The 26,493-nt window shown below is 39.4% G+C and overlaps 1 protein-coding gene across 1 annotated transcript in view; it reads left to right on the top strand.

Moving 5' to 3' along the window:
- The first annotated feature begins 296 nt into the window (after positions 1-296).
- The window catches only part of NSRP1 (nuclear speckle splicing regulatory protein 1), an 81,129-nt gene continuing 54,932 nt past the window's right edge, over positions 297-26,493 (top strand). Inside the window, exons 1-2 of the mRNA XM_001369305.5 lie at positions 297-440; positions 4,533-4,623. Of these exons, the coding sequence (XP_001369342.3) occupies positions 421-440; positions 4,533-4,623 (111 nt within the window). The 5' untranslated portion in view covers positions 297-420. The remainder of the gene's footprint in view (positions 441-4,532; positions 4,624-26,493) is intronic.

A 26,493-nucleotide genomic window follows, 5' to 3' on the forward strand; every position in this document is an offset into this window, starting at 1 on the left:
GGCCATTTCTCTCCCTTCGACTTCCTTTGGCGTGGTAGGTGGGGCGCTAACACCACATGATGTCGACAACACTTGATCCCGCTGAGGGGGTGTGTGTCAAGGCGGGGTCAATAGTCTCCCTCCTCCCCCTCCCCCCAGTCAAACACAGCTCCATCTGGGAAGAGGAATATTGTCGACACTTTCGACAGACATTTTGGGTAAGTAAAAAATAAAAAAATTTCAATAAAATGATTCTATTTGTATAAAAAAGAATAAAATATCTCCAAGTTATTCAATCATATTTCCTTGCTGCCGCAGGCGGTCCAGTGGTAGAAAACCAGGAGCCCAGGCTCCGCTGTGTGGAATCTGCCTGCGTCAGCGTCAGCGGCTTGCGAATAGCTTTACTCTACCGCGACGTCGTCGAGCGTATGCCGGACCAAGATGGCGGCCCCAAGCAGGCAGTAAGTGCATAGGAATCTGGGTCTGGGATCAGGCCTCTGGGGAAGCTGGGGGGGAGAAAGCAACAACCCGGGGAGGTGGCGGGCGGGACCCAAGGGTAGGGAGGTGTGTGTGCTCATCCTGTGTGGGGTGAAGGTGGGGTTCCAATAGACTCCGCGCAGCGAGGTACCCTTACCCTGGGGATCTGTGTAGAGAATCCGAAGGATCCAGAAACTCGAATGGGATAAAAGTTATCTTCGTTTTCTCGGACTTTCGAATTCCTTGGTTACGTCTTGCAAGGAGGACGTAGGAGGTGCAGGACCTGACGTCCGAGCTCTTGAGATCGAATTTTGTCTCAGCAGAAGCTCCTTGGCTGGGGGACCCTCATTCCCCCACCGCCTCCTTCGACCGTGAGCTCCTGCGGGGCTGGGACCTACCTTTACCTTAGTTTGCGCTCCTAGGATTTAGCGCCGCGTGGGTCCCTGATGGCCTTAATGGCCTTAATGGCCGACTGTCTCAATTTCCTCACATGCAAAAGTGGGGATAATACTAGCGCCTACCGTGGTTGTTGTGAAATGAAATCTAAACGATACAAAACAAGTTGAAAAGAAATCCCGTTAATCCTTGCCGCTATCATTATGTAGTATTTTATTTTGGGTATTTAGAAATATTTTAAGGGCTGCTAGGTCAGATTTAGCTGTGTGACCCAGAGCAAGCCACTTAACTCCAATTTCCTAGCCTTTACCACCCTTCAGTCTTGGAACTGATACTCGATTCTAAGACAAAGTAAGGGTTAAAAAAAAAAAGCAGTGTGAAGAATCCCTGACACGGGAGAAATGCCTGCAAGAATGGAGAACCAGGAGACAGGAGATTCTGGGTTCAAATCTGGCCTAGATACTTCCTGTGTGACCCTGGGGAAATCACTTAACCCCCATTGCCTAGCCCTTATTATTCTGCCTTGGAACCAATATACAGTATTGAGTCTAAATCAGAGGATTAAAAAAAAAAAAAACATACTCTGAGAAGGTGTCTGTAGGTAGACTTCACAAGGTGCCACAGAGGTATAGGATGTAAAAGAAAGGGAAGAGTCAGTAGCTCAAAGCCTCTTGTGTATTGGACTCCTTGGTAGTGTCATGAAGCCTAGGGACCCCTTCTTAGAATTGTTTTTAAATGCATAAGAAAGCATATTAAAATGTATTTAAATACATAAAATTAAAAGGAAGCCAGTCATATTGCAATAGTTATTGCAAAATTAAACACCCCAGGTTTAAGAATCAGTGGTGTAGAGTTTACCTTTTACAGAGAAGGTTAAATGTTTTAGACTCATAAAGAGGTTGCCCCGGCCAGCTCTGTCATTTGAAAGATGATGATGGGAGATCCTGGGTTCAAATCTCACCTGGGATATTAACTATCAGTGTGACTGGACAAGTCACTTAACTCCAGTTGCCTAACCTATACCACTCTTCTACCTTAGAACTATTATACAGTATTGATTCTAAGATGGAAGGTAAAAGTTATTTATTTTTAAAAGAAAGATGAGGAAACTCGGACCAGGTATAAGTAACTCACCCAAGATCACACAGATACTACATTACAGAGGCAGGATTTAAATGCAGGTCCACAATTGTACAAAAAAATGCAAGCCATTCTCTAGTTGACAAATGGTCAAGGAACATGATTCCCAAAGCACATGAAAAAGTGTTCTAAGACTCTTATAATTAGAGAAATGCACATCAAAACAGTTCTGAGGTACCGCTTTACACCTAGCAGGTTGGCCAATATGACAGTAAAGGAAAATGATAAATGTTGGAGGGGATGTGGCAAAATTGGCACATTAATGCATTGCTGGTAGAGCTGTGAATTAATCTAGCCATTCTGGAGGGCAATTTGGAATTATGTTCAAAGAGCTTTAAAAGATTGCCTGCCTTTTGATCCAGCCATATCACTGCTGGGTTTGTACCCAGTACCCAAAGAAATGATAAGGAAAAATTCTTGAACAAAAATATTTACAGCTGCACTCTTTGTGGTGGGAAAATATTAGAAAATGAGGGGGTGTCTATTGATTGGGGAATGGCTGAACAAATTGTGGTATCTGTTCGTGATGAAATACTGTTGTTCTGTAAGGAATGATGATCTGGAGGAATTCTATATGAACTGGGAGAACCTCAATGAACTGATGCAAAGTGAAATGAGTAGAACCAAGAGAACATTGTATACAGAAAGTGAAACATTGTGGAACAATCCAATGTAATGGACTTTGCTACTAGTAGCAATGCAACAAGCCAGGACACTCCTGAAGGACTTAAGTAAAAGAATGCTATCCATATTGAGAGAAAGAACTATGGGAGTAGAAATGCAAAAGCAAAACAAATGATATCACTTATCATATGTCTATGTGAATATGTGATTTGGGGTTTAGGCCTTTAAAAATTGTTCTATAGCAAAAATGAATAATATGGAAATAGGTATCAATTGACAACATTTGTACAACCCAATAATTGCTTGTTGGCTCTGGGAGGGGAGGGAGAGAAGAGGAGATGGAAAGAACATGAATCATGTAACCATGGAAAAATAGTTTAAATAAAATTAATTAATTTTACAAAATGTTTGTAGTATATGATTCAGTGGACCCTGAGAGTCTTTCTTATGGATCATTAAATTTTTTTTTTTTTAATTCAGGTCCTCTGTGTCCAAAACCAGAATGCTATTATACCAGGCTCTGGAAGGAGATAGCTCTTAAACAGGCAGGGACTCACCGCAAATGATCAGATGAAGTTGTGGAAGGCTCTTTAGGTACCTGCTAAACAGGACTAGTGGCCCTGACTTCAAAAGAATAATTTGAAATAGACCCAGAGCTGGAGGAGACCTCAGAAATCATCTAGTCCAATTCTCTCAGTATATAGATGAGGAAAACTCTATAGATATTTCTATATGTGTATCCATTTATTAAAAAAAAAATCCTCTCTCTTTGACCTATAAGAGTGTCCTATGAGGGGCAAGCTCCGGTTAGTGGCTATAGAGTTGACCCCAGAGTCAGAGAATTTCAAGGCCTGCCTCTCACTCATACTGGCTGTGTGGCCCTATGGAAATCAGTTAACCTGTCAGAACTTCTTTAATCTGTATTAAAAGTCAGAGTTCCTCTCCATGTTGTTCTTTATTCCTTTCAGCCATGTCCTGACTCTATGACCCCATTTGAAGTTTTCTTGGCAAAGATAATGGAATCGTTTGCCTTTTACTTTTATACACAAGGAAACTGAGGCAAGCAGGGTTCAGTGACTTGGCTGGAGTTGCAAAGCCAGTAGACTGAGACCAGATTTGAACTCGGTCTTTCAGACTACAAGCCCAGTGCTCAATCCACTGTACCACCTAGCTTCCCTATGTCACTTAATTGTAGAGATCCTTGCTTTCTTGGTTTTTTTTTTCACTTGAAGTAGATTTTTATTTTCTATTAAAGTAGAATCAAAGTTTTTTTTTTTTTTAAGGATTATATATATGTTATGCTCTAGACACTAGGGTAGATAGGGAGAATATTATTCAACAGTGAGATGGACCTTACCCTCAAGGAACTTATATTCTACTAAGGGGTACAATTTGTTTTGGGAGGTAAGGTCAAAGAGCACAGAGTTTGGGGACAGTCATTTCCTCAGAGTTATGGAATTTGAAAGTGTTACCTAGTCCTTCAAGATAGGAAATAATCATGGGGAATTCTTAGGGTCATAGGCTTAAAGGGTTAGAGCTTGAAGGCATATTAGAGGCCTTGGAGACTAAATGCCTTTTACTGATGAGGAAACTTGGGCTCAGGGAGGAGGAGGAGCCAATTATCAATGGTCACATAGGTAGAAAGGATTTCAGGAGAATTTGAACTTGGGTCTTTCTGACTGAGGATTCTCTCATGGTATGAAATCTTATGTGGCCTATTAAAATGAAGAAAACATTTGGAATAAGCTTCCAGAGATATTCTGCTTTATTTTAATATATATTCATATGACAAAACCAAGCCCATCAGTATGGATGAAGTTCTTTATGTTTTCCCCTGAGGTTATAAGAGGTCATAACTGTATTCTAAGGTATTTAATAAACTGCTTACTGGTGTGCTTTCCATTCTCTTTCTGCAGGTATGGGCTCATTTTCCCAAAGAAAGCACAGCAGTTGCAGAAACCCATTTTGCAGAAGCCATCGGTGTTTGACAATGACTCTGATGAGGAGGTATGGATATCAGTATTTTTTTCCAACTTTATCAGTTGAATCTATAGCAGGATTTTTAAAATTTGGGGAATCAAGTTGACTATGCTAGTAATAGCTATACAAAATTGAAATTGAGTCATGTTGAATTATAAATGTATATTATAATTTGTATTTGTATTTTGAGGCAGCAACGTATAGTGGCTAAAGAGCTAGCCTCAGAACCAGGAAGATCTGAGTTTAAGGCCTGTGATAGAAATTCTGAGAGAATATTCTGAGCACAATTAATTTATTAGTTGGACTGGTAGGAGCCAATAAAAGTAGCTTCTCTTGATAACTAAAGACCTTGAGTGAGGACTAACAAGGTTTTTATAACAATTAGCAAGTTGACAGCAAAATCTCAGCAACATAGGTCTTCTTCTGATTGGCTGTCAGAATTGAAGTGATGTCATTTGAACCTTCCTTCTGAAACCCCCTTAATCCTTGGGATTCAGATCACAAGATTAAAGGATTGGAAATTGCTACAACATTTTAAATTGATGAGACTTGACCTTTTAGATTAATCAAGTTTCTCTGGAAAATAGGTGATGGTTTACTAAGTTGGTGGTAAATCTGAAACAAAAGCTTGACCTTTAGGCAAGTTTCTCTGGGGTGTGGGTGATGGGTGAAATTTGCCAGGAGGAAATCTGGAGTGTTCAATCTACCTTGACTAAGTTTTTACAAAACAGAATAAAAATCAACTTTCAGTTTTACAATTCTGGCACATCTTGGTATGGAAAAGTCACTGATAACTCATTGTTGGAAGTAACTCTCCAAGCAGCAATGGTGCTGACTTGCATTGATGAAGGACTTTTCCTCACTGGGAGTTCTTTGACCAAGAACATCACTGGTCCAGTTCCTATCCCTATTTGCTTGAGAATTTTACTTATGAACTACAATTTGCAGGTCCAAATTTAAGGAGAGAAGCTTCAAATTATATTCTATCCTGTTAGTTTGCTCTACTTATAACTTTTTTTTCCAAATGAAATAGGTATACTATAAGTGATTTTTAAAAAAAATTAGAAATCTTATTTTTTTAACAAAAATTACAAATTTGTTAGTATAAGCTTTCTCTAGGCAAAATGACTTGGGTGAAAATCCTTGTATAAAGAGACCAAGTGATTCATTATATGACATCTTAAATGGCAAAGGAGAGTTCATAAATCCTTAACTAGATCTGGTAAATTGTCATTTAGAAACCGTTTTTCAGGAAATAATTTTAATAATGATGATGATGGTTTGCATTTTTTTAGTGCTTGAAGGTTTGCTGTGCCCTAGACATAACTTGTTTGATCCTCATTTTTTCTTTTGTGTACTTTGGTGTTCACTGAATTTGATTGCATGGTTAGAATTGTGGTATAGAATTATGTTGCCATTGTTGTTATGTAGATGATAAAAGTCTGTTAGCAATCACTTCCATTTCATTGACTGAAACTAAATGTGTTTTCTGAAATCACAGTAGGAACAGAAAACTATGCTTATCTGGTGACTGTTTTATTCTTCTTGTCTGTTCTAAAATAGTTGTAGACTCCTTTGTAATCATCACTCTCATTGGATTCTGGCATGGTAGGTGAATAATGTCTCTCAGTTTCTGTCATTCACATCATGGTTAATTTCTACATAAATCTGTCTGGTTGCCTTTAGTTCCCTTTATGTCAGTAATTCATTGGCATCTTAAGTATAGAAGCATTTCTCCTCTTTGCTTTTATGGACCTTACTCTTTTGGGCATGGATTTCATTGAATAGTATCTCTCAGTATTCTAGGGCTTCATACCTTCACAGGGATGCTTTGTGAAAATGTGATCCTTTGAAGTACCTCAGTATCCACGGGCAGTACACCTCTTCCTTTTGAATTCTAGGCTGCACTTCCTCTTTGCCAGAGGCAAACATACATCATCACTGTTTTCTGCCTTGTTTAACATCAGAAATCAGAAGACCAAGGAACAAAAGATACTGCTGTGGTTACATCCATCAAAGAATCTTATGCTCATAATATGACCAAGGAGTTTAGGAAAAGTGTAATTAAGGTTGCAGTTTGTGCTATTGGCAAATGCTTTTTAATAATCAACAAATATACACAGTGGAATATTGTATTTTAGTCCCTTTTGAGAGTGTAAAGTTGTGTTAAGTTTAAGAGAAGGCTGTGTTCTCATGTGCTTGTTCATTCCTTTCTTCTTTTCATTAAAAATGCCCATAATAGATATGTAGATCATCTTGATGAAAATTTTATAGAGATGGGAAAGCAGGCATAGGTTGACAGTTCCCAATTACTATTTTTTGTCCATTATTTTTCCCAGACATTTAAGTATGTTCCCTTCTTTCAAGTAGCTCAAAATTTTTTTTCTCAGTGCTTCAGAGTCAAACTTGGATGTCTTCTGTGTGTATACAGTCTTTGCCTTAGACTCTGTTTTGCATCCTGTAAGTCAGTGATGCCTATCTCTGACCAGCTGATACCTCCCTTTTTTGTGCTTTGCCTCATATTAATTATCTCAGAGTCAAACAAAGTAATTTCAATTGTTATCTGTCAAGGGATCTTGTATAATTTTGATGTTTGCACAGAAGACAACTTATCGAAGGAGAGAACCTTACTCTACCAAATCAAATGCTTTTTTATAGTCAACAAATAATAGGATATTATATTCTTTGAAACTGTCAATTTCAAGAGGCTAACTTAAAGGAAAGAAAATTGGTTTATTGATTAGGTTAACAATAATCAATAAATTAATGGTCAGTGATTATCTTGGGAATTGAAGAGCAAGAGATTCCCCCCCCCCCCATGAGGATCTCTAAGTACATTGGGAGCTCATTATTCAGCCCCTCCCTTGGACATGCCAAGACATCTGTAAATGAGAAGATGGTCCATCAAAACTCTCAACTTTCACCATCTCCTGGGTGATGGTGGGTAGTCACATATTGGTCTCATTTCCTTAATTATTGGAGGGAGAAACCAAGTCCTGCTTCGTCAGCATTGAGCTTCTGTAATGTTTCTTAATGATAAATTGAAGGACTTGATTTTGCCATAAACAGGTGCCTCTGGCATAAACTGGTTCGTCCTGAGAAAGAAAGAGTTCATAATCTCTCTTTCTATCTACCAGGCTCTAGGGTGTAGTATTCTTTGAAGTTCCTAGGAAGGAAGGAATCATGAGTACAGAGGTTAAGAAATTATTTGAGCCTTTTAGTCCAAAACCCAGGTTTAAAAATAATTAAGTATGTTAAAAATAAATCCTCTTTGTATGTACAGATTATTTTCACAAAAATTTTCTATAGATGGTTCTCTAGACATCTAAGTTGAGAATTATTGATGGCCCCAATATTTTGGGTGGGGGGAGTTTATTAGTAAAGCACAAGTTTTTTTTCTCACCTTTTTGGTAGCTCCCCTCCTTAAAATATCTTGAGAATTGCTCCTGTGGCACCCTCAAAATAGTTTTATTTCTAGCATAGACACTTCTCTAATGTATTCTTTTCTAGTCCCGCTGTCTTTCCCATTACCATTCTCCTTAGTGTCCTTTCTATATCCATCAGAGGCACTTGTGCTGTTAAGAGGCCTGGTGTATTTCCATTGTCCTTGACATTGATGAAAGTTTAGTGTTACATATTTTACAAATATTTTACCCATCTATTGTCATCTTTAATGATGACTTTGCTAAATTGGTTATTTTGCCAGATTTTTTAAAACTGACTTTTACATTTTAAATTGACTTTACTATCTACTGCTTCTCAGTTTTATGGGGCAGCATTGCTCATAAACCTCCCCCATAATATTCCATGGACAAGTTTCTGTTGAAGACTTATGTTGGCCATATCTACCTGGAGATGATGAAGGCCTTTAGAGGCTTCTGTTCATGTGTAGCATTGTGCTTTGTTGCATCAAGCCTCAAAATATTGTGGGAGCTCTCAAGAGTTGCCCAGCCAGCCACAAAGGAGAAACCAAGTGAATGAGGAATTCCTCTTGTTATTGCTTGTGGCATGCACTGAGATGGAGAACCTCTAGACCTTGTCTTCCATTTTGTTCAGATGGGCAGTGAATTTGACTCAGAATTGAACAAGAGACTGAATTAGACTGGATTGCCTTTGGGATTTTGCAAAGTTCACTTAGCAGGCAGCTAATTGGCATAGTAGATAGAGTTTGGGGCCCAGAGTCAGGAAAATTCATCTTCCTGAGTTCAAATGTGGACACTTACTAGCTGTGTGACCCTGGGCAAGTCACTTAGCTCTGTTTGTCTCAGTTTCCTCACCTTTAAAATGAACTGGAAAAGAAAATTACAAATCACCAGGAAAACCCCAAGTGGGTCACAAAGAAGAATAATTAGACAGGACTGAACAACAAGAAAAAAAAATTCTTTTAATGACTTCAAACTTCTCCCACAAAGGCCTCTCGTTACTTCAACAGTCTTCTAGTGTTACTTTATGACTGTGAATCATGAAGTCACTACAGTTTCCAAAGAATTACAATGAGTATCACTTAGAGGGCAGTGGAGAGGTCCATGGTGAATGTGAGCAAAATGCAACACCTAAAGAACTACACAAGAAAAAATGGAGGAGTTACAGCCACTTAAATACAATCACGCAAAACTTGGGATACAGGTAAAGGGAATTTGGGGAAATACCAAGGGACTTCTGGGGGATGAAGTCCAAAGGCTCAAAATCTCCATTTATACAGAATATAGGATGTGAGCAAAGAAGGCAGGCCACACAACAAGAGAATCAGCCCTGTTCCCTTCCTAGGGCCCTCTAGATTCCACAAAGAAGACTCCAAGTATGTCAGGTGGACCTTCTGTGGTTAGAGGGGACACAGACTGTTTATAGGTCTATTGAAGGGAATGATGTTGTCTGGTGACTTTTCTTAATTTCATTTTCAGAAATGCTTTCTTTACTTTCTCATATAACTCATCATTAGAAGCTTATTGAATCTACAGGTAGTTGGTAGCTGGTGACACAGTGGACAGAGTGCTGGGCCTAGAGTCAGGAAGACCTGAGTCCAAATCTCTCCTCAGACATTTACTCTCTGTGTGACCCTGGGCAAGTCACGCAACCCCTTAGTGTCTTGGTTTCTTCATCCAAAAAATGAGGGACTATCCCAAATTGCCTCTAAGATTACTATCTAGCTCTAAATCTATATTTCACTCTTAACTGTTGATTAAAATTATTATAGAAATTCTGGGAGATCTCTTCAATTTGTCACCCATTTTTTGCCCTTTGAGTGTCATCTATAAATGCATTTGGGACAATCTGACTTAATTGGGTCTCATGACCAGCTTTTTTGTAGCTCATTTTTCCTACTTTTATTCTTGACTACCATGTGATTTTGAGCAAGTCACTTAACTTTTCCTTGGCTTCAGTTTCTTCATTTATTGAATAAGAAAATTAGACTACTTAACCTCCAAATTCCCTTCTAACTTTCTCTCCCTGATCTCCACCTTTACTTTTCTCTTTTTGATGAAGTGACTGCTCATAATCTTCCATCTGTCTTCTATTTTTAAATGACTTTATATTCTGAACATTAGTTACTCTTGGTTTGCCATGACCCATAGTTTGTCAAAGAGATCCCAAGTCTGAGTGCTGAGGTCATGCCTGAACTTTTTAAGCCTCCTCAGTTGGTGATTGCTTTGCATTAGTTAAAATTTCTGTAGAAAATGGTCATAGTCACCATGGGAGTTTTATGAGGTTTTTTTTCCCCCTTTAGGCCCCATTTGGAGCACCAGAAACTTATTTGAATAGGCCAGGATGCAGGATCATAGTTGTATGTGGTTTCTTCTCATCTTTTACCTCTTTAAGTTTGGTATTGGTTTGAACTTTCCTCAGAAGTCTGACTACTCACACAAGTAATTTGGAATCGATCCCATTTCAATAATGAGTCATTTCCTCTCCCTTAAGATATAGTCTTATTTCTATATTTTTGTTGACATTTGATTTGTCCAGAACCTTGTGGAATGCTTCATGAAGAGAGCAGCCCACTGCTATTCCTTGTAAACAATATTTTATCTCCATCTCTGTCTTGGCTGTCCCCCATGCCCGGAATTCTGCCTTTCCTGTCCTGGTTCCCTTCAAAGCTCAGTTCCACTTTCTCCTCTTTCAAGAGGCCTTTTCTGGTTCTTCTAGTTGTTGGTCTCTTCTACCTCATCCTCTCCAAATCACCATGTATTTATTTTGAATACATTCTGTATTTATATATAGCCACATAAAGCAGTTTTGTGGTAAAATGCACAGAGCACTGGATCTGGAATCAGAAAGGCCCAAGTTCAGATTTGGCCTCATATACTCCCTAGCTATGTGGACCTGGGCAAGTCCTTGAACCTCTGTTTGCCTCGGTTTCCTTTTCTGTAAAGTAGGGATAATAAAAATAATAAAGTAGGGATTATTTTAAGGATCAAATGAAATAATGTTTGCAAAATACTTAGTGCATTGGAGGCACTATCTTACTGCTAACTGTTATTAGTAAAATGGTGCTGCTGCTGTTACCCCCTCTTTAGTAGAATGTAAGTCACTAGAGGGCAGGAACTGTCTCACTTTTTTTCTTTGAATCTGTAGGCCTAGCCCATTTTCTGGCATGTAACTTAATAAATGCTCATTGTTTGATTGAAAAATATATGGTTGCCTGAAGGGTCTTTGTTTTCTCATTTCTTAATCTTGAATCATTTTCTAGCAGTTCATTGTCTTTCTCAGTCTTACCAAGTATTAAGGTATACATATGACTTGGTTGGGAGACTATTGGTGAGTTTTTCCACAGCATTTTTCTGCCTCTTCAACTCCTGAAATAGATTTTTTTAAAGATGACCAAGCTGGCCATGAAATAATGTTTCTCGATGCCATTGGATGCACAAGGAAACCGAATTTTTAATTCACTTCTCCAAGAAGTAAACCATTCCCATTTTACTTCATTCTTGTTTCAGAGAGAGGAAAGAGCAAGAATGCTGGTAGAAATATGTTCCTCTTGGGATATATAACTTTGTTGTCTAAGTCTTTCCCATGGAATCCCATGGAGAGTAATAGCAGTAATTTAGGGTTTATAAACTGCATGAAAACTGGATGCATTTTCAGTGAAGTGATCATTTATTCTTAGTGATGCCTACTCTTCAGAACACATTTAAAATCAGAATTTTCTTCTTGTCCAGCAGAGGGTGCTTTAGCTCATACATTCACTTGGAACGCAGGCATAAAGGGGTCAGAAACTGATTATAAAGCATTAGATATTGTTGTGAGTCCTGTTCTTAAAAGTCTGAGTTAAAACTCAGGAGGGCTTTACTGCTCCCGATGTGTTTATCGGTACTGACCTACTATCAGAACATCTTTAGTTTAATGGTGTGGCATTGGGGTGTTGGTGCTTATCTGTCTTAATCTTTCACTGGGTTCTTCTTGAGACCAATAGTATGGATTTATGAGACATCTAGATGGAATAACAGGGATGTAAGCCATGAGTGGCCTTGGCCTTATGAGTCCAATATTCAAATTAAATTAACTTTTAACTAGATGACTGAGTCATTAAAGTAGCTTATATGTCTTGAAGAAAATGAGCATCCTGGGAGGTTGGCCTGATTCCAGATTTTTTTTCCCCCATTCAAATGGTTTTTCTTTATTGGCTGCTTTTTTATATTATTTTTTTATTTGGTCAATTTCAAACATTATTCCTTGTTTACAAAAATCATTTTCTATTCCTCTCACCCCTCCCGCCACCCCTCCCATAGCCGATGCACAATTCTACTGGGTATTACATGTGTCCTTGATCAGAACCCATTTCCATGTCGTTGGTGTTTACACTGGGATGTTCATTTAGAGTCTACAGCCACAGTCATATCCCCCTCAACCCATGTAATCAAGCAGTTGTTTTTCTTCGGTGTTTCTACCCCCACAGTTTTTCCTCTGAATGTGGATAGTGTTCTTTCTCATAGATCCCTCTGAGATGTTCAGGATCATTGTGTTGCCACTAATAGAGAAGTCCATTACATTTGATTATACCACAGTGTATCTGTCTCTGCATATAATGTTCTGGTTCTGCTCCTTTCACTCTGTATCACTTCCTGGAGGTTGTTCCAGTTCACATGGAATCCTTCCACATTATTATTCCTTTGAGCACAATAGTATTCCATCACCAACATATACCACAATTTGTTCAGCCATTCCCCAATTGAAGGGCATCCCTTCATTTTCCAATTTTTTGCCACCACAAAGAGTGCAGCTATGAATATTCTTGTACAAGTCTTTTTCCTTATTATCTCTTTGGGGTACAATCCCAGCAGTGCTATGGTTGGGTCAAAAGGCAGACAGTCTTTTAGGGTCTTTGGACATAGTTCCAAATTGCCCTCCAGAATGGTTGGATCAATTCACAACTCCACCAGCAATGACTTAATGTCCCGACTTTGCCACATCCCTTCCAGCATTCATTACTTTCCACTGCTGTCATGTTAGCCAATCTGCTAGGTGTGAGGTGATACCTCAGAGTTGTTTTGATTTGCATCTCTCTGATTATAAGAGATGTAGAACACTTTTTCATGTGCTTATTAATGGTTTTGATTTCTTTGACTGAAAATTGCCTATTCATGTCCCTTGTCCATTTATCAATTGGAGAATGGCTTGATTTTTTGTACAATTGATTTAGCTCTTTGTAAATTTGCATAATTAGACCTCTGTCAGAGGTTTTTGTTATGAAGATTGTTTCCCAGTTTATTTCCCTTCTAATTTTGGTTACATTGGTTTTGTTTGTACAAAACCTTTTTAATTTGATGTAGTCAAAGTTATTTATTTTATATTTTGTGACTCTAAGTCTTTCTTGGTTTTGAAATCTTTCCCTTTCCAAAGGTCTGACATGTATACTATTCTGTGTTCACATAATTTACTTATCGTTTCCTTCTTTATGTTCAGGTCATTCACCCATTCTGAGTTTATCTTGATGTAGGGTGTGAGGTGTTGATCCAAGCCTAATCTCTCCACACTGTCTTCCAATTTTCCCAGCAGTTTTTATCAAATAGTGGATTTTTGTCCCAAAAGCTGGGATCTTTGGGCTTGTCATAGACTGTCTTGCTGAGGTCACTTACCCTAAGTCTATTCCACTGATCCTTCTTTCTATCTCTTAGCCAGTACCAAATTGTTTTGATGACCACTGCTTTATAAGATAGTTTGAGATATGGTGCTGCAAGGCCACCTTCCTTTGTATTTTTTTTTCATGATTTCCCTGGATATCCTTGATCTTTTGTTCTTCTAAATGAACTTTGTTATGGTTTTTTCTAATTCAGTAAAAAAAGGTTTTTGGTAGTTCGATTTTATGGCACTAAATAAATAGATAAGTTTAGGTAGGATGGTCATTTTTATTATGTTAGCTTGTCCTACCCATGAGCAGTTAATGTTTTTCCAATTGCTCAGATCTAGTTTTAGTTGTGTAGAAAGTGTTTTGTAGTTGTGTTCATATAGTTCCTGTGTTTGTCTTGGCAGATAGATTCCTAAGTATTTTATATTGTCTAGGGTGATTTTGAATGGAATTTATCTTTCTAATTCCTGCTACTGAGATGTGTTAGAGATATATAGAAATGCTGATGACTTAATGTGGGTTTATTTTGTATCCTGCAACTTTGCTTAAGTTGTTGATTATTTCCACTAGCATTTTAGTGTATTCTCTAGGATTCTTTAAGCAGACCATCATATCATCCGCAAAGAGTGATAGCTTTGTCTCTTCTGCCAATTTTAATACCTTCAATTTCTTTTTCTTCTCTAATTGTTACTGCTTGTGTTTCTAGTACAATGTCAAATAATAGAGGTGATAATAGGCATCCTCCAGATTAATCTTAAAAAAAGCTATTCCCAAATTTATTTTTCTCAGAACCTTTTTACACTTAAAAGTGATTTAGGACTTCCCTACTCAAGAACTTCTGTTATCTAGATTATAGCTATTGATATTTTCTGTATTAGAAATTCTCAATGTCTTTGTACTATTATGAAAACTATTCTGACCCTGTGAACCCCCTTACAGTGTCAGGGTCCCAGGCCACACACTTTGAGAACCATTGCTCTAGAATTCTTTATTTAATCTAAAGCCGGTTAAGAGAGGTTTGTTCCAATTTGGGACAATTCCGGGAAGACTTCTTCTTTGTCCATGATTCCATAGAAATCATAGAGTGAGGGTCCCTAAACTCTTACTGCATGGACTTCAAGTGGCCCAGGTGTGCCTAAGGGATGGACTAGGACCAACTCAAGAAAGGCAGTCAAGGATATAGCTGAACCACTTGTGGTTCTCCATCATTACCTACTCCCTTTAGCACAGTGCCTTTAACATTGTAGCACACTTTTGGTATCCCTTGTAGAGCTTCTTTTCTTTTCTTTTCTTTTCTTTTCTTCTCTTCTCTTCTCTCTCTTCTCTTCTCTTCTCTTCTCTTCTCTTCTCTTCTCTTCTCTTCTCTTCTCTTCTCTTCTCTTCTCTTCTCTTCTCTTCTCTCTTTTTCCTTTCCTTTCCTTTCCTTTCCTTTCCTTTCCTTTCCTTTCCTTTCCTTTCCTTTCCTTTCCTTTCCTTTCCTTTCCTTTCCTTTCCTTTCCTTTCCTTTCCTTTCCTTTCCTTTCCTTTCCTTTCCTTTCCTTTCCTTTCCTTTCCTTTCCTTTCCTTTCCTTTCCTTTCCTTTCCTTTCCTTTCCTTTCCTTTCCTTTCCTTTCCTCCCCCTCCCCTCCTCTCCCCCTCCCCCTTCCCCCTCCCCTCCTCTCCCCCTTCCCTTCCCCCTCCCCTCCTCTCCCCCTTCCCTTCCCCCTCCCCTCCTCTCCCCCTTCCCTTCCCCCTCCCCTCCTCTCCCCCTCCCCCTTCCCCCTTCCCTTCCCCCTCCCCTCCTCTCCCCCTCCCCCTTCCCCCTCCCCTCCTCTCCCCCTCCCCCTTCCCCCTCCCCTCCTCTCCCCCTTCCCTTCCCCCTCCCCTCCTCTCCCCCTTCCCTTCCCCCTCCCCTCCTCTCCCCCTCCCCCTTCCCCCTCCCCTCCTCTCCCCCTTCCCCCTCCCCTCCTCTCCCCATCCCCCTTTCCCCTCCCCTTCCTCCTCCCCTTCCCTTAAATAACCCTTACCTTCTGTCTTAGAATACATACTAAACATAAATTCCAAGACAGAAAAGCAGTAAGGACTAGGCAAGTGGGGTTAAGTGACTTTCCCAGAGTCATACAGCTAGGAAGTATCTGAGGTCAGATTTGAACTCAGGACCTCCCGTCTCTAGACCTGGTGCTTAATCCACTGTGCTACCTAGCTGCCCATCATAGAGCATTTTCTCAGTTTTCTACTCTTTTCCAGTTACCTTCCTAGATGTGCTATAACTTGTCTATGACTTTTCTAAAATTTGATGTCCATAACTGAAGTGTTTGAGGTATGACTTGACAAGGTACAGCACTACTAGTCTCTCATTCTGGACTTGATGCCTTATTTAATGTGGCCTAAAATAACAGCATTATCTTTTTTTGGCTGCCATTTCAAAGTTATCTCTGGTGGAGACCATTCTCCCATTTGACATCTACCTATTAGGAACTATCCTTTGGGTGTACAGTGATCCCTCATCTATCATGAGAATTATGTTCCAGAGACCCCTGCAATAGGTGAAAATTTGTGAGGTAGCAGGAGAGCAAACAGACTGATGCTACAGTCACTGAGCCAATCAGCACCCAGGATACAGAACACGGCGCTGTGGTTGGTTGCCTTTCATTCCATCAGCCAGTAGTGTACAATCTCACATTGACAAACTTGCACAAGCAGAGGTGGTGTACTGTGTTTCCATTCTGTTCAGTATGATATTCATCCACAGAGTCCTGTGATATAGCAAAAACTCCACAATACAGAATTAGATTTTTTTTTTAAACTTGCGATACAGTGAAGCCACAATAAGTGAACTGCATTATAGCAAGGGATGATTGTACTTGTTCAACCAGTTCAGAATTTACTTAACTAGACAGTTATCTCAAATGTATAATATGGAAGACACTGGAAAATATTTTTATGAAACCCAAGTATGCTAGATTCTTAGAATGTTGGAACTAGAAGGGACCTAAAAAATCATTTATTTTCCAGATTACTACATATGTCTTCTGGCAGTTGCAGTAACATTGGGCTCCAAGTGGGTGGGGTTGCTCATTAGATTTGATGAGTCTTAGGAGGTTTGCCTCATGAAGTCACTGGCCACTTCTTTCTGTGGCCAGTAGTAAAAATCCTATGGTCTTGAGTATCCATCACACAATTCCATGGAACTTAGGTTTTGCTGCCTCTGCCTTTGAAGCGTTCTACCCTCATTTAAAGAAGCTCAAACATTTTATACAGGCCTATTTGTACACTCTTCACTCTTCATTTTCTGTCTTTGTTTCACATTCTTCCACCTTCCTGTCTCCTGACATTGGTCTTCATGTCTGAAAAGGACATTGTAGTAACCATGACAGAATCATTGTTGTATGTAGTAGCCAAGATAATCATCACTGAGAAACATCTAAAAGGAAATTACTTGTCTAATCTGTTTGTGTAGAAGATATTCATGGAAAGGTTGTTACTAGGTTACCTTGAAGGTCCCTTCCAACTCTGGGATCTCATGATTCTATTGTGATCTATAAAATGAATGAGTTGGACTAGTGGTCTCCACTGTTTTTTTCTAGATCTGAGAATCTGTGATTCTAAATGATAAGGGAAAGATCATGTTAATAAAATTAAATTAGGAACTGAATTATCCACTGGCAGGAGAAACCATGAAAGTCTAAAAACTAGTTCCAAACGTCAGCTGTGACTACACAGTTGCTATGGTGTATGTTGGAGTAATCCTGGATTACTGATCCAAAAGGATTCTTTGTCCCTCCTGAATTGTTGAGGAGAGGTCAGATGAAAACCTTCATTTTAGAGGAAGCAGAAAGAAAGTATGTAGATATACTGGTCAGTCTTGGCTGATGTGGAAATGCCCCTTTTTCCTTAGTATAGGAGGTGGGCAGAGGTTTATGAGTATGGAATGGTGCCTACGCTGTCAGAATTAGTCTAAACAAAAAAATTTCTTTTCTAGACAGTTTTCAGTGATAATCACCTTGGTCATGTGTCTAGCATAGAGGTTTTTCTTTGTTGTCCTTTAGTTGTTTCAGAAACCCCCATTTGGGGTTTTCTTGTTGAAGATACTGGCATGGTTTGCTGTTTCCTTTTCCAGCTCATCTTATAGATAAAGAAACTGAGGTAAATAGGTTTAAGTAGTTGCCCAGCAGTTGCTCAGCTAATAAGTGTCTGAGGTATGATTTGAACTGAGAGAGATGAATTTTCCTCACTCTAGGCTTGGTACTTTCCACTGTGCCATCTAGCTTTCCCTAGTGATCATCTAGTGATTTAATCTAGTTAATTGAAACACTTCTTTTCAGATGTTTTGAAATGTGATATTTGTATCAGTATCATAGTGCATGGAAATCCCTGCCTTTAGGAGCTACTCAAAATATTTTAAAAGAAGTGCTTTTCAAAGAATATAAAAATTATTTTGTATCCATGACATTAGAAAAATTAATTGTTGGGCTGTACAGTCTTCTTTGTTTTCATAATTCCTTACTTTTCTGCTCCATGATTAGCTTTCTAAAATAATTTTCACAAAAAAGTAAGCTCATATGTTCATTTTTCATAATAGAAACTAATCTTATTTTTGTTGGAAACCTGTTCAACTTGCTTAGTAAGAGAAGGTTTCTAATCCATCTAAAAATTTAAATCATCAGAATCAATAATATGTATCAGAGTGGTTTTCAACAGTTTAAAATTAGAGAATTTTCTTTTTCAAGGTATAGTCTGGTAACGGCTGAAATGGAGTATTTCTCAATAAGCCCAAACATTTATTGACATAGAATACAGGGTTTTTTAATTGATAATTTGTGATGATATGAAATTAGGGCATACATGCCTATTTCTTTGCAAAGATAATGATTGACAACAGGAAACAAGGTGGCATTCAGTATTTTGATCAAGTCCATAGAGTGCAGGGGCAAAAAGCACAGAAAATCTAGAAATCAGCAGCAAGAGGGGTACAAAGATGGGGTTGTGAAGGAAATCAGGCAGCAGTGGGAAAAGGAATAGGGAGAGGGAGAGACAGAGACAATCACTTGCAGAACTATGGATTAGGACTGGGATCACTGGGCAACAGCATGGACTCAGTGAAGAGGAAAGAGGACTTAGATGCACGAGTTCAAAGTTTCCTTTTTATAGGGTTTTAGGAGAAACAGACCAACTCCTTCCTATTTGTGCCACCTTGGCTTTAATTCATTAACATATCCAAATCACTTCAAAGTTGTCCATAAAACTTTAAATTTAACATGGCCACATCATCTCAAAATTATCAGCACCTTTTGGTAATCTGAAAGGTCTTACTCTAGATATCTGGAATTTCTCTGAGATCTATATATCCTATAGCCAAAAGACCCTGAACATGAGCACCCCAGATGGCTTCAACTAATTCAGCACATAACTATCAGGATGTGAATTTTGGATTTAGTATGGTAACAATTTGTAAATTATATATCCCTTTGATCTTTGGGATAGTTTGTCCATAACTTTTAGACTCCCCTTGCAATCTTATTTCATTCTGCCTACTTACATATAAACTTTGTTATACTGACTAGAAGGAAGGGAGGGGTCAGGGGACCAGAACAAGATACAAGTCTAACACAGTCTAATTCAGTATCCCACAGTGTATTTGTATTTTTCACAATAGGCCAGGCCAATATAAAAATCATGGAACCTGTGACCAGAAATCAAGTGGCAGTATATTTTCTGTTGTATTTTATGGGGTGTAATTTCAGTTGTATAATTATCAGTGAGCTGTGAGACAAAGGCTAAACCATCTAAATTACTAAACTATCTCACTATCCACAAATATGAACATTTCCTTAAATAAAGAATAGAAAAGGAGGGTTGTATATGACATGGTGAGCCTCTATTAAGTACAACTAGTTTTTGTTTTGTTTTTTAAACTACATTTAAAATTTTTTTCTGGTAGTTGCTCATACACAACCCTCCAGCGCACATCCCAATGCATTTTTAGTGATTGTCTGACCTTCCTGGAATGCCCTTCCTCCATACTTCCCAGCCTTTAAGAAGCCACTCTAGCACCATTCCCCCCCACCCCGCAACCGTTAGTATCTTCCTTTGAAAACTACCTTGTGTTTAACTACTTGTTATATAGTTGTATTTATTTAGTATATATTTTATATGTGTTTATTAACTCCTTCATTCCAGAGCCAGGTCATTGCAAATAAAAATTGTTTCCCTTTTTTTTTTGTACTGCACCCAAGGCTTAGCACATGTTAGACACATAAATACTTGGTTGATTGATTGATTGGATAGGTAAATTTTGATTTAAAGAACCTGTGTATTGATTTAAAGAACCTGTGTATTTCCAAGCTTGCATTCTAAAGCCCTCAGGGGAGTGAAGATAAGAAAAACTTTTAGGATTATATGGAAGAAGGAAAGACAGGGACAGAATGCATTTATTAATCATTTCCTGTGCATATACTAGGCACTGTGGGAATAGAGGAAGTAGAGCTCCACTTTTTATGTGTCTCTATTTGAATATAAGAAGAGCATTATAGAAGCAACCAGCATATCCAAGTTGATTGAGGTAGGAGGTGGTCATGACCTTTTTTCCCCAAGGATGGAAATTGGTGGCTTTAGTTGTAGGTTATGTGGAATTCCTCTAGGAACTACCACAAAAAAATCCACATGCCTGTTGCCACAATTTAACAGTCTGACATCTGAACATATGCTTTTACCAGTCAGATAATTTGGGTCATTTATTCTTGTGTTCTAGCATAGTAATTCCTTTTCCCTCATTTGATATTTCTGAGATGAAAGAGCTTATGTAAAGCCAGCATTGTGGGTCTGATTTTTTTTTAAGTTCCATACTGGACTTGTGCAACTTTGAAAACTAATTGGAATTCATTTTCTCTATTAGTGATTAAAAGAAGTTCATATTACAGACTTTGTTGGAAAATTTCATTACCAGAAGTAGAAATAACACACATAAAGAGTGTATATATTGGAGGAGTGAGGTGGGAAAAGGGTTGTTTACCCTATAAAAATATGCTGATTTCAAATTACAGGGATAATTGCAGCAAGGAGAGAATTATGTTGAAGTTAAAGTAAGGGGAAAGACCCATGTTCAGACAGTTATAAAAGGAAGGAAGAGAATGAGGCCTACCAATAGACTTGTACTAAAACACTAGTAGGCTTCAAAAGCCAAGGAAAAACTGGTTCCAAGGGGAGTCAATTCTTCTGTCTTTTTGGTGGCTCTTGAGAATAGGCTCAAAGTAGCCTAGGAGTAGAGCAGACCTCATTGGACATTTCAAGGGTAGGTCTATCTAAATTTCTGTAAACTGAAGCAAAGCCTTTCCTGTCACAGGGGAAAAAGATCTAATGACTATATGCCTATTTAGGTAACACATTGAAACCTATTCATAATGCCCATCATCCTGGTTCAGGCAATCTTCACTTCTTACCTGAACTATGGCAAGAGTTTACTAATTGTTCTTCTGGCCTCAGGGCTTTCACTGTCATTCATCCTCAGCACAGCTGCTGAAGTGATTTTCCTAAAGTGCAGTTCTAACCAAGACACTCCCCTCATTTTATAAATTAAAATGGCTCCATATTACATTATTTTTCAGATTAAATAGATAGAAACTTCTATTGTTGTCCATTCATTTCACTTACGTCCAATTCTTTGTGGCTCCATCTGGGATTTTCTGGCAAAGATACTGGAGTGGTGTGCCATTTCCTTCTCCAGTTTATTTTACAGAGGAGGAAACTGAGGTAAACAGGGTGAAGTGACTTGCCCAGGGTTGCAAAGCAAAGCAGTAGCTGATCTTCCTTACTCCAGGCCCATCCACTGCTCCACCTACCTGCCCACAAACTCCTATTTGGCATTTAACCTGGTCCACTTCTACATTTCCATCCTAATTATGTTACTCCCTTTCATGAATATTTAGAGGCCAGCTAAACAAGCTTTCTTGCCATTCCTCACACCTTCCATCTCTAAGTCTGCCCTGATTCTCTCCCCTTGGCAAAGTGCACTCCTTCCTCACTCCTCAGAAGTGCATGTGTCAGGGGCAGCTGGGTGGCTCAGTGGATTGAGAGCCAGGCCTAGAGACGGGAGGTCCTAGGTTCAAATCTGGCCTCAGACACTTCCCAGCTGTGTGACCCTGGGCAAGTCACTTGACCCCCATTACCTAGCCCTTACCACTCTTCTGCCTTGGAACCAATACACAGTATTGATTCTAAGATGGAAAGTAAGGGTTTTGAATAAAAACAAACAAAAAAACCAGAAGTGCATATGTCCTTCAAAGCTCAGCTCAAGAGCTGCTTTCTCCATGGAACCCATTCCTATCATTCTCTATCTGCTAGGGCCTTTTCTTCCAAGTGATGTATCTACATGTCTCTCCTCACTAGAATGTAAATTCCTGGAAGAAAGGAACTGTTTCACTTTTTTCTGAGCCCTGCAGATAGTAGCAGCAATTTAATAAATGCTTAGTGATTGATTCATACTAATATGTAATCCTCATTCTTAGTAGTTTTAATTGAGGAGAGAACAGAGTCAAGGAATGGTGTATAGCACCAGTGATTGTTGTGGGGGGGAGGGAGTTATTGAGAGGAATTATTATAGAAAGGATATAGAGTTATATAGAAGTTATATAGAAAACAAATTTGAAAGTCATTCTTATTGAGCTTTAGCTGAAGGCCAAATAAAATCCACAGAGAGAGGCTTTTTTTTGTCATATGGAATACACAGTAGGCATGTGAGACAGTGCATCTACCAGACCTGACTATTATCTTTTAACACCTTATAAAGGAGCTTTTTATAGAATTATGTTTAAAAAGGTATTCTCTTTCAGGGAATTTAGCAATGTACATATCACTCATTTAAGTTAGTGGTAATTTAGAGAGATCACTCCAACACTATCCTGGTATTTTTCAGGGATGCTGGATTCCCTTGAAGGGAAGGTTTTGTTCTGAGGAGTAGCAATAGATGAGGGATTTTTAGGGTAGAGAACAACTTAAAGTTAAATTGGTTGACTTCGATCAAGGTTTGAGTAAGGAGGAAAATCAAAATGGAGCAAGGGGAATGGCCCGCAAGGGCTCTTGGGGCAAAGAGGATGTTTAGAAGGAGTGAAGCAATGGGAGAAGTGGGATAGTTGGAGACTGTGGCCAGATGCAGTAGTGGCAGAATTTTTGGTCAAGCAAGTGGCATCCTTATGGGTCATGGTTCGAGCTAGTTGAATTGGAGAGGGAAAGTGAGTCTTAGGAACTAAGAAGAAGGAAGACTTGAGAGCAGCATCTTGACTGCTGGAAAACTAGAGTATAAACTGCAGTTGGGCAAGAATTTTTGAGCTAGAAGATGAACAGCTATGGAAGAAGGAGGAGCATGACCTGGGGGTTCCTGGATAGCAGCAGCCCCTGGACTGAGTCTGGGGACAAAGTGTTAATGGAGTGAAAGTGGAGATAGGGAAAAGGAGAGCTGCTGGAAGCAGTGGGGAGCCGAGTATTTGACTTCTCTTCCAAGCCTAGCATGTTGTTGGCAGGGAGAGTATATCCAGAGCTAGATATATATTTGCCAAGATTTTAAAAACAGAAAAGAAAAAGATGGAGTTCCACACGTGCTGGATTTACTTTCCTGATTTACTCCACTGCCAGTGTGCTGGAGGAGAAACTCTGGGATCTCCTTCATATTTATCTGGCATATACATCCATTTGTCTGCCTTCTCTTTGTATCTTCAGCTCTTAGCACAGTTCCTGGCACCTGGCATAGTAAGAGCTTAGTTGATCCATCTATATAATATAATAATATTCCCTTAAATTCACCTGCCTGTTGCATCCTAAAGACCACTGCCCCTTATCCCCTTAAAAAAACAAACAACAAAATCCCTTACTTTCTGTCTAAAACTATGTATTGATTCCAGGGCAGAAGAGCAGTAAAGTTTAGGCAGTAGGGGTTAAGTGACTTGTCTAGGGTCACATAGCTAGGAAGTGTCTGAGGCCAGATTTCAACCCAGGAACTTCCTTCTCTAGGCCTGGCTCTCAATCCATTGAGCTACCCAGCTGCTCCCTAACCCTTTCCTTTTTATCATACACCCCAGTTTTGAGCACCCCAATACTTATTTATAAATTACATACAAGTTATGTTTGAATGGTAATACTATTCTGTTAGTAATTGCATGTAATCCCAAACATGTAAAAATGGAAATTTTTTTAAAGGGTGATATAAATAGGAAGCCAGTAGAGTTTATTTCTAAGGGGAGTGACCTGCTGAGACCTGTACTTTAGAATAGATTAGATTGGTTTGATGCTTGAGGCAGGGAGGCAAGGAGGCACATGAGGCTTGAGGTGAATAAAGCCTGAATAAAGGTGGTGGCTTCCTGAGAAGCAGATGTAGAGGTAAAAATGATAAGTCGTAACTGATTGGATATGTGGGATAGGGACAGTGAAGAGCTCCAGGTGTTACCAGGGCCTTCAACTGGAAGGATGGCTGTGCCCAGGAAAGACTGTAGGGAGTTTGGAAGAAAGCTAGGTTTGGGAGGAAGATCATGTCATATGATCTGAGATGTAGCCCATTCAGGCCACCTTATCTTGGAAGATACACTGTCCCACCCCAGATCTGTTGGCGGAAGTGGGGACCCTAGGCTCTGACAATCACCACCCTGTGTGCAGAAACACCTTCCACAGTGAGAAGGTGATCTGCAAGTAGGGTTGGAGTGGAGGGAGATGGGAGTTTGCCTGTGGAAGGGAAGAAGTGGAGTAGGGACTTATTGGGAAGTAATGGTGGATGTGGCTCTGTAGGAGACAAGCCTCTCAATTTAACTGTTCCTGGAAGAATGTTGGAATGAGTCACCCTACAGTCTAATTGGGTGATCACATACTCTTTCATCAATCCATGCCCCCAGGAGGATAGGGGCTGGGGGAGGGTCTGTTCTCACTTTGGAATATGAGGCATTAAGAGTGCTATTTCCTAACCAGGGTGTTCAGACACTTCAGTGAATCACAGAGAACCACCCCCACCCTGCACCTCCCACCCCCTCATTCTGACAGAGTAGAATTGACAGCCCCAGCCATGGTGGCCTCAACATGCTGCTGAAGAGAGGGTTGTTGATTAACTCCACATGTTTATGGGGAAGCCTTGACCTAGGTTCAGGATTCTGGCAGAGGGTTGCCTTTCAGGTGGAAAGAGGAAATATGCTCTGACTCTTTAGTCTTTGGGACAGAACTCGGATGTTTTCAGGTTTTCTGGGTTTCCTGATGACTAGTTTCCATCCTGGACCAATGTGGTGGGCAGAAAAGTGAGTAATGGGGATCCACTACTGCTGGGCCAGCACCACCTACCACAGAGGTGGTCCCCAAAATCTTAGTGCTCTTAAAGCCATTAAAACTTAAAACTTTGTGTCCTCCATATAATCCCTTGCAGGTCATTTCCTCATCTGCAAATGAGGGTGTGGACTAGATGAAAATGTCAAGCACTGACAACACTCTGTCCTTGTGGGCCCAACCATATTAATATGTAATTGGTAAATATTTAACAAAATAAAAATACAGTACAATATAATGTTAATTTGTGATTTTCTAAGTCACTTATATGACCTTCGGGGATCTCTTTCTATCAGAATTAGACACCACTGGTTAAACTAGCTCTCTCCCTCTCTCCTCTTTAAGGGATATTTTACTATATAATTGCCTTGCAAATATATTGGTTTACACAAGGGACCAGGCAAAGGAGATTAATTCTGGCTTAATAGAAATATCACCACTGCTGAAAAATAGCTCAGGAAATACAAGTGTTACTAATTGTTAGTCACATAATTTTAGATATAAAAGATAGCATAGATCCTATACAACTTTTGAAAGGTTTCTCAAAACTTTAGAAATTCTCCTTTGTGGACTATAAAATTATGGATCTCCTTTGATCTTGCAATACTACTACTGACTCTGTGTACCAAAGAGATCATAAAAAAGGGGAAAGGATCTACTTCCACAAAAATATTTATAACAGCTCTTTTTTTGTGGTGACAAAGATTTGGAAATTGAGAGAGGATGGCTATTCTTTGGGGAATGGCTGAAAAAATTGTAGTACATGTTGGTGATGGAATACTATTGTGCTATAAGAAATGATAAAGCAAGATGATTTCAGAAAAAGCTGGAAAGATCTGCATGAACTGATGCAAAGCAAAATAAGCAAAACTGGAAGAACATTGTACAGAGTACCAGCAATATTGTACAGTGATCAATTGTGATCAACTTAGCTACTGTAAAGGATAACTTTAGCATTGTGACCTAAACCATATTAATTATTGGCTGCCGTGGATATTCCAAAGAACAACAACAAAAAATTTACCCAAGTCAGTCTGGGAATTTATGGTGATTTAATTAATATAGTGGAAAGAAATTTGAGAAGGGAGAAGGAAAAGGGTGTAGGATTTCTCCTGCCTGGCTTGTGCCAGGCGAGAAGATTAGAAGCTCTAGAAGGTAAAGTTTTGAAGAGAAAAAGAGGAAGGAATCAGCCTGAACTCCAAGAGGGCTCAGCCAAGATGCCTGAACCTGAATTAGCTCAAGGGCAAACTCACCGCCAAAACCCAGACAAATAGCTGCCACCACGCCAAGATGTTGGAACTCTTAGCACGCTGCTAGCCAGAGACGCCTCTCTGAGAAAAGAGGGTGAAGAGAGAAAGTCACATGCCTTATATAGACGGTTTTACGTCACTTTCCTGCGTCTCATCTGTACCAATGTTAGCTTAGCTTGACTTAGGACACCCCAGGAGTCTGTCAGCTGTTTCTGCACATGTCTGTTGAAGGCCATTTTTTCAGATACTTAATCCTTGAGTATAGTGCAGACATTCCTGACCTTGTTAAACTAAGTAGGGTGGAGAAATGTAGAG

The sequence above is a fragment of the Monodelphis domestica genome, chromosome 2, assembly GCF_027887165.1.
Source record: "Monodelphis domestica isolate mMonDom1 chromosome 2, mMonDom1.pri, whole genome shotgun sequence".
Lineage (NCBI taxonomy): Eukaryota > Metazoa > Chordata > Mammalia > Didelphimorphia > Didelphidae > Monodelphis > Monodelphis domestica.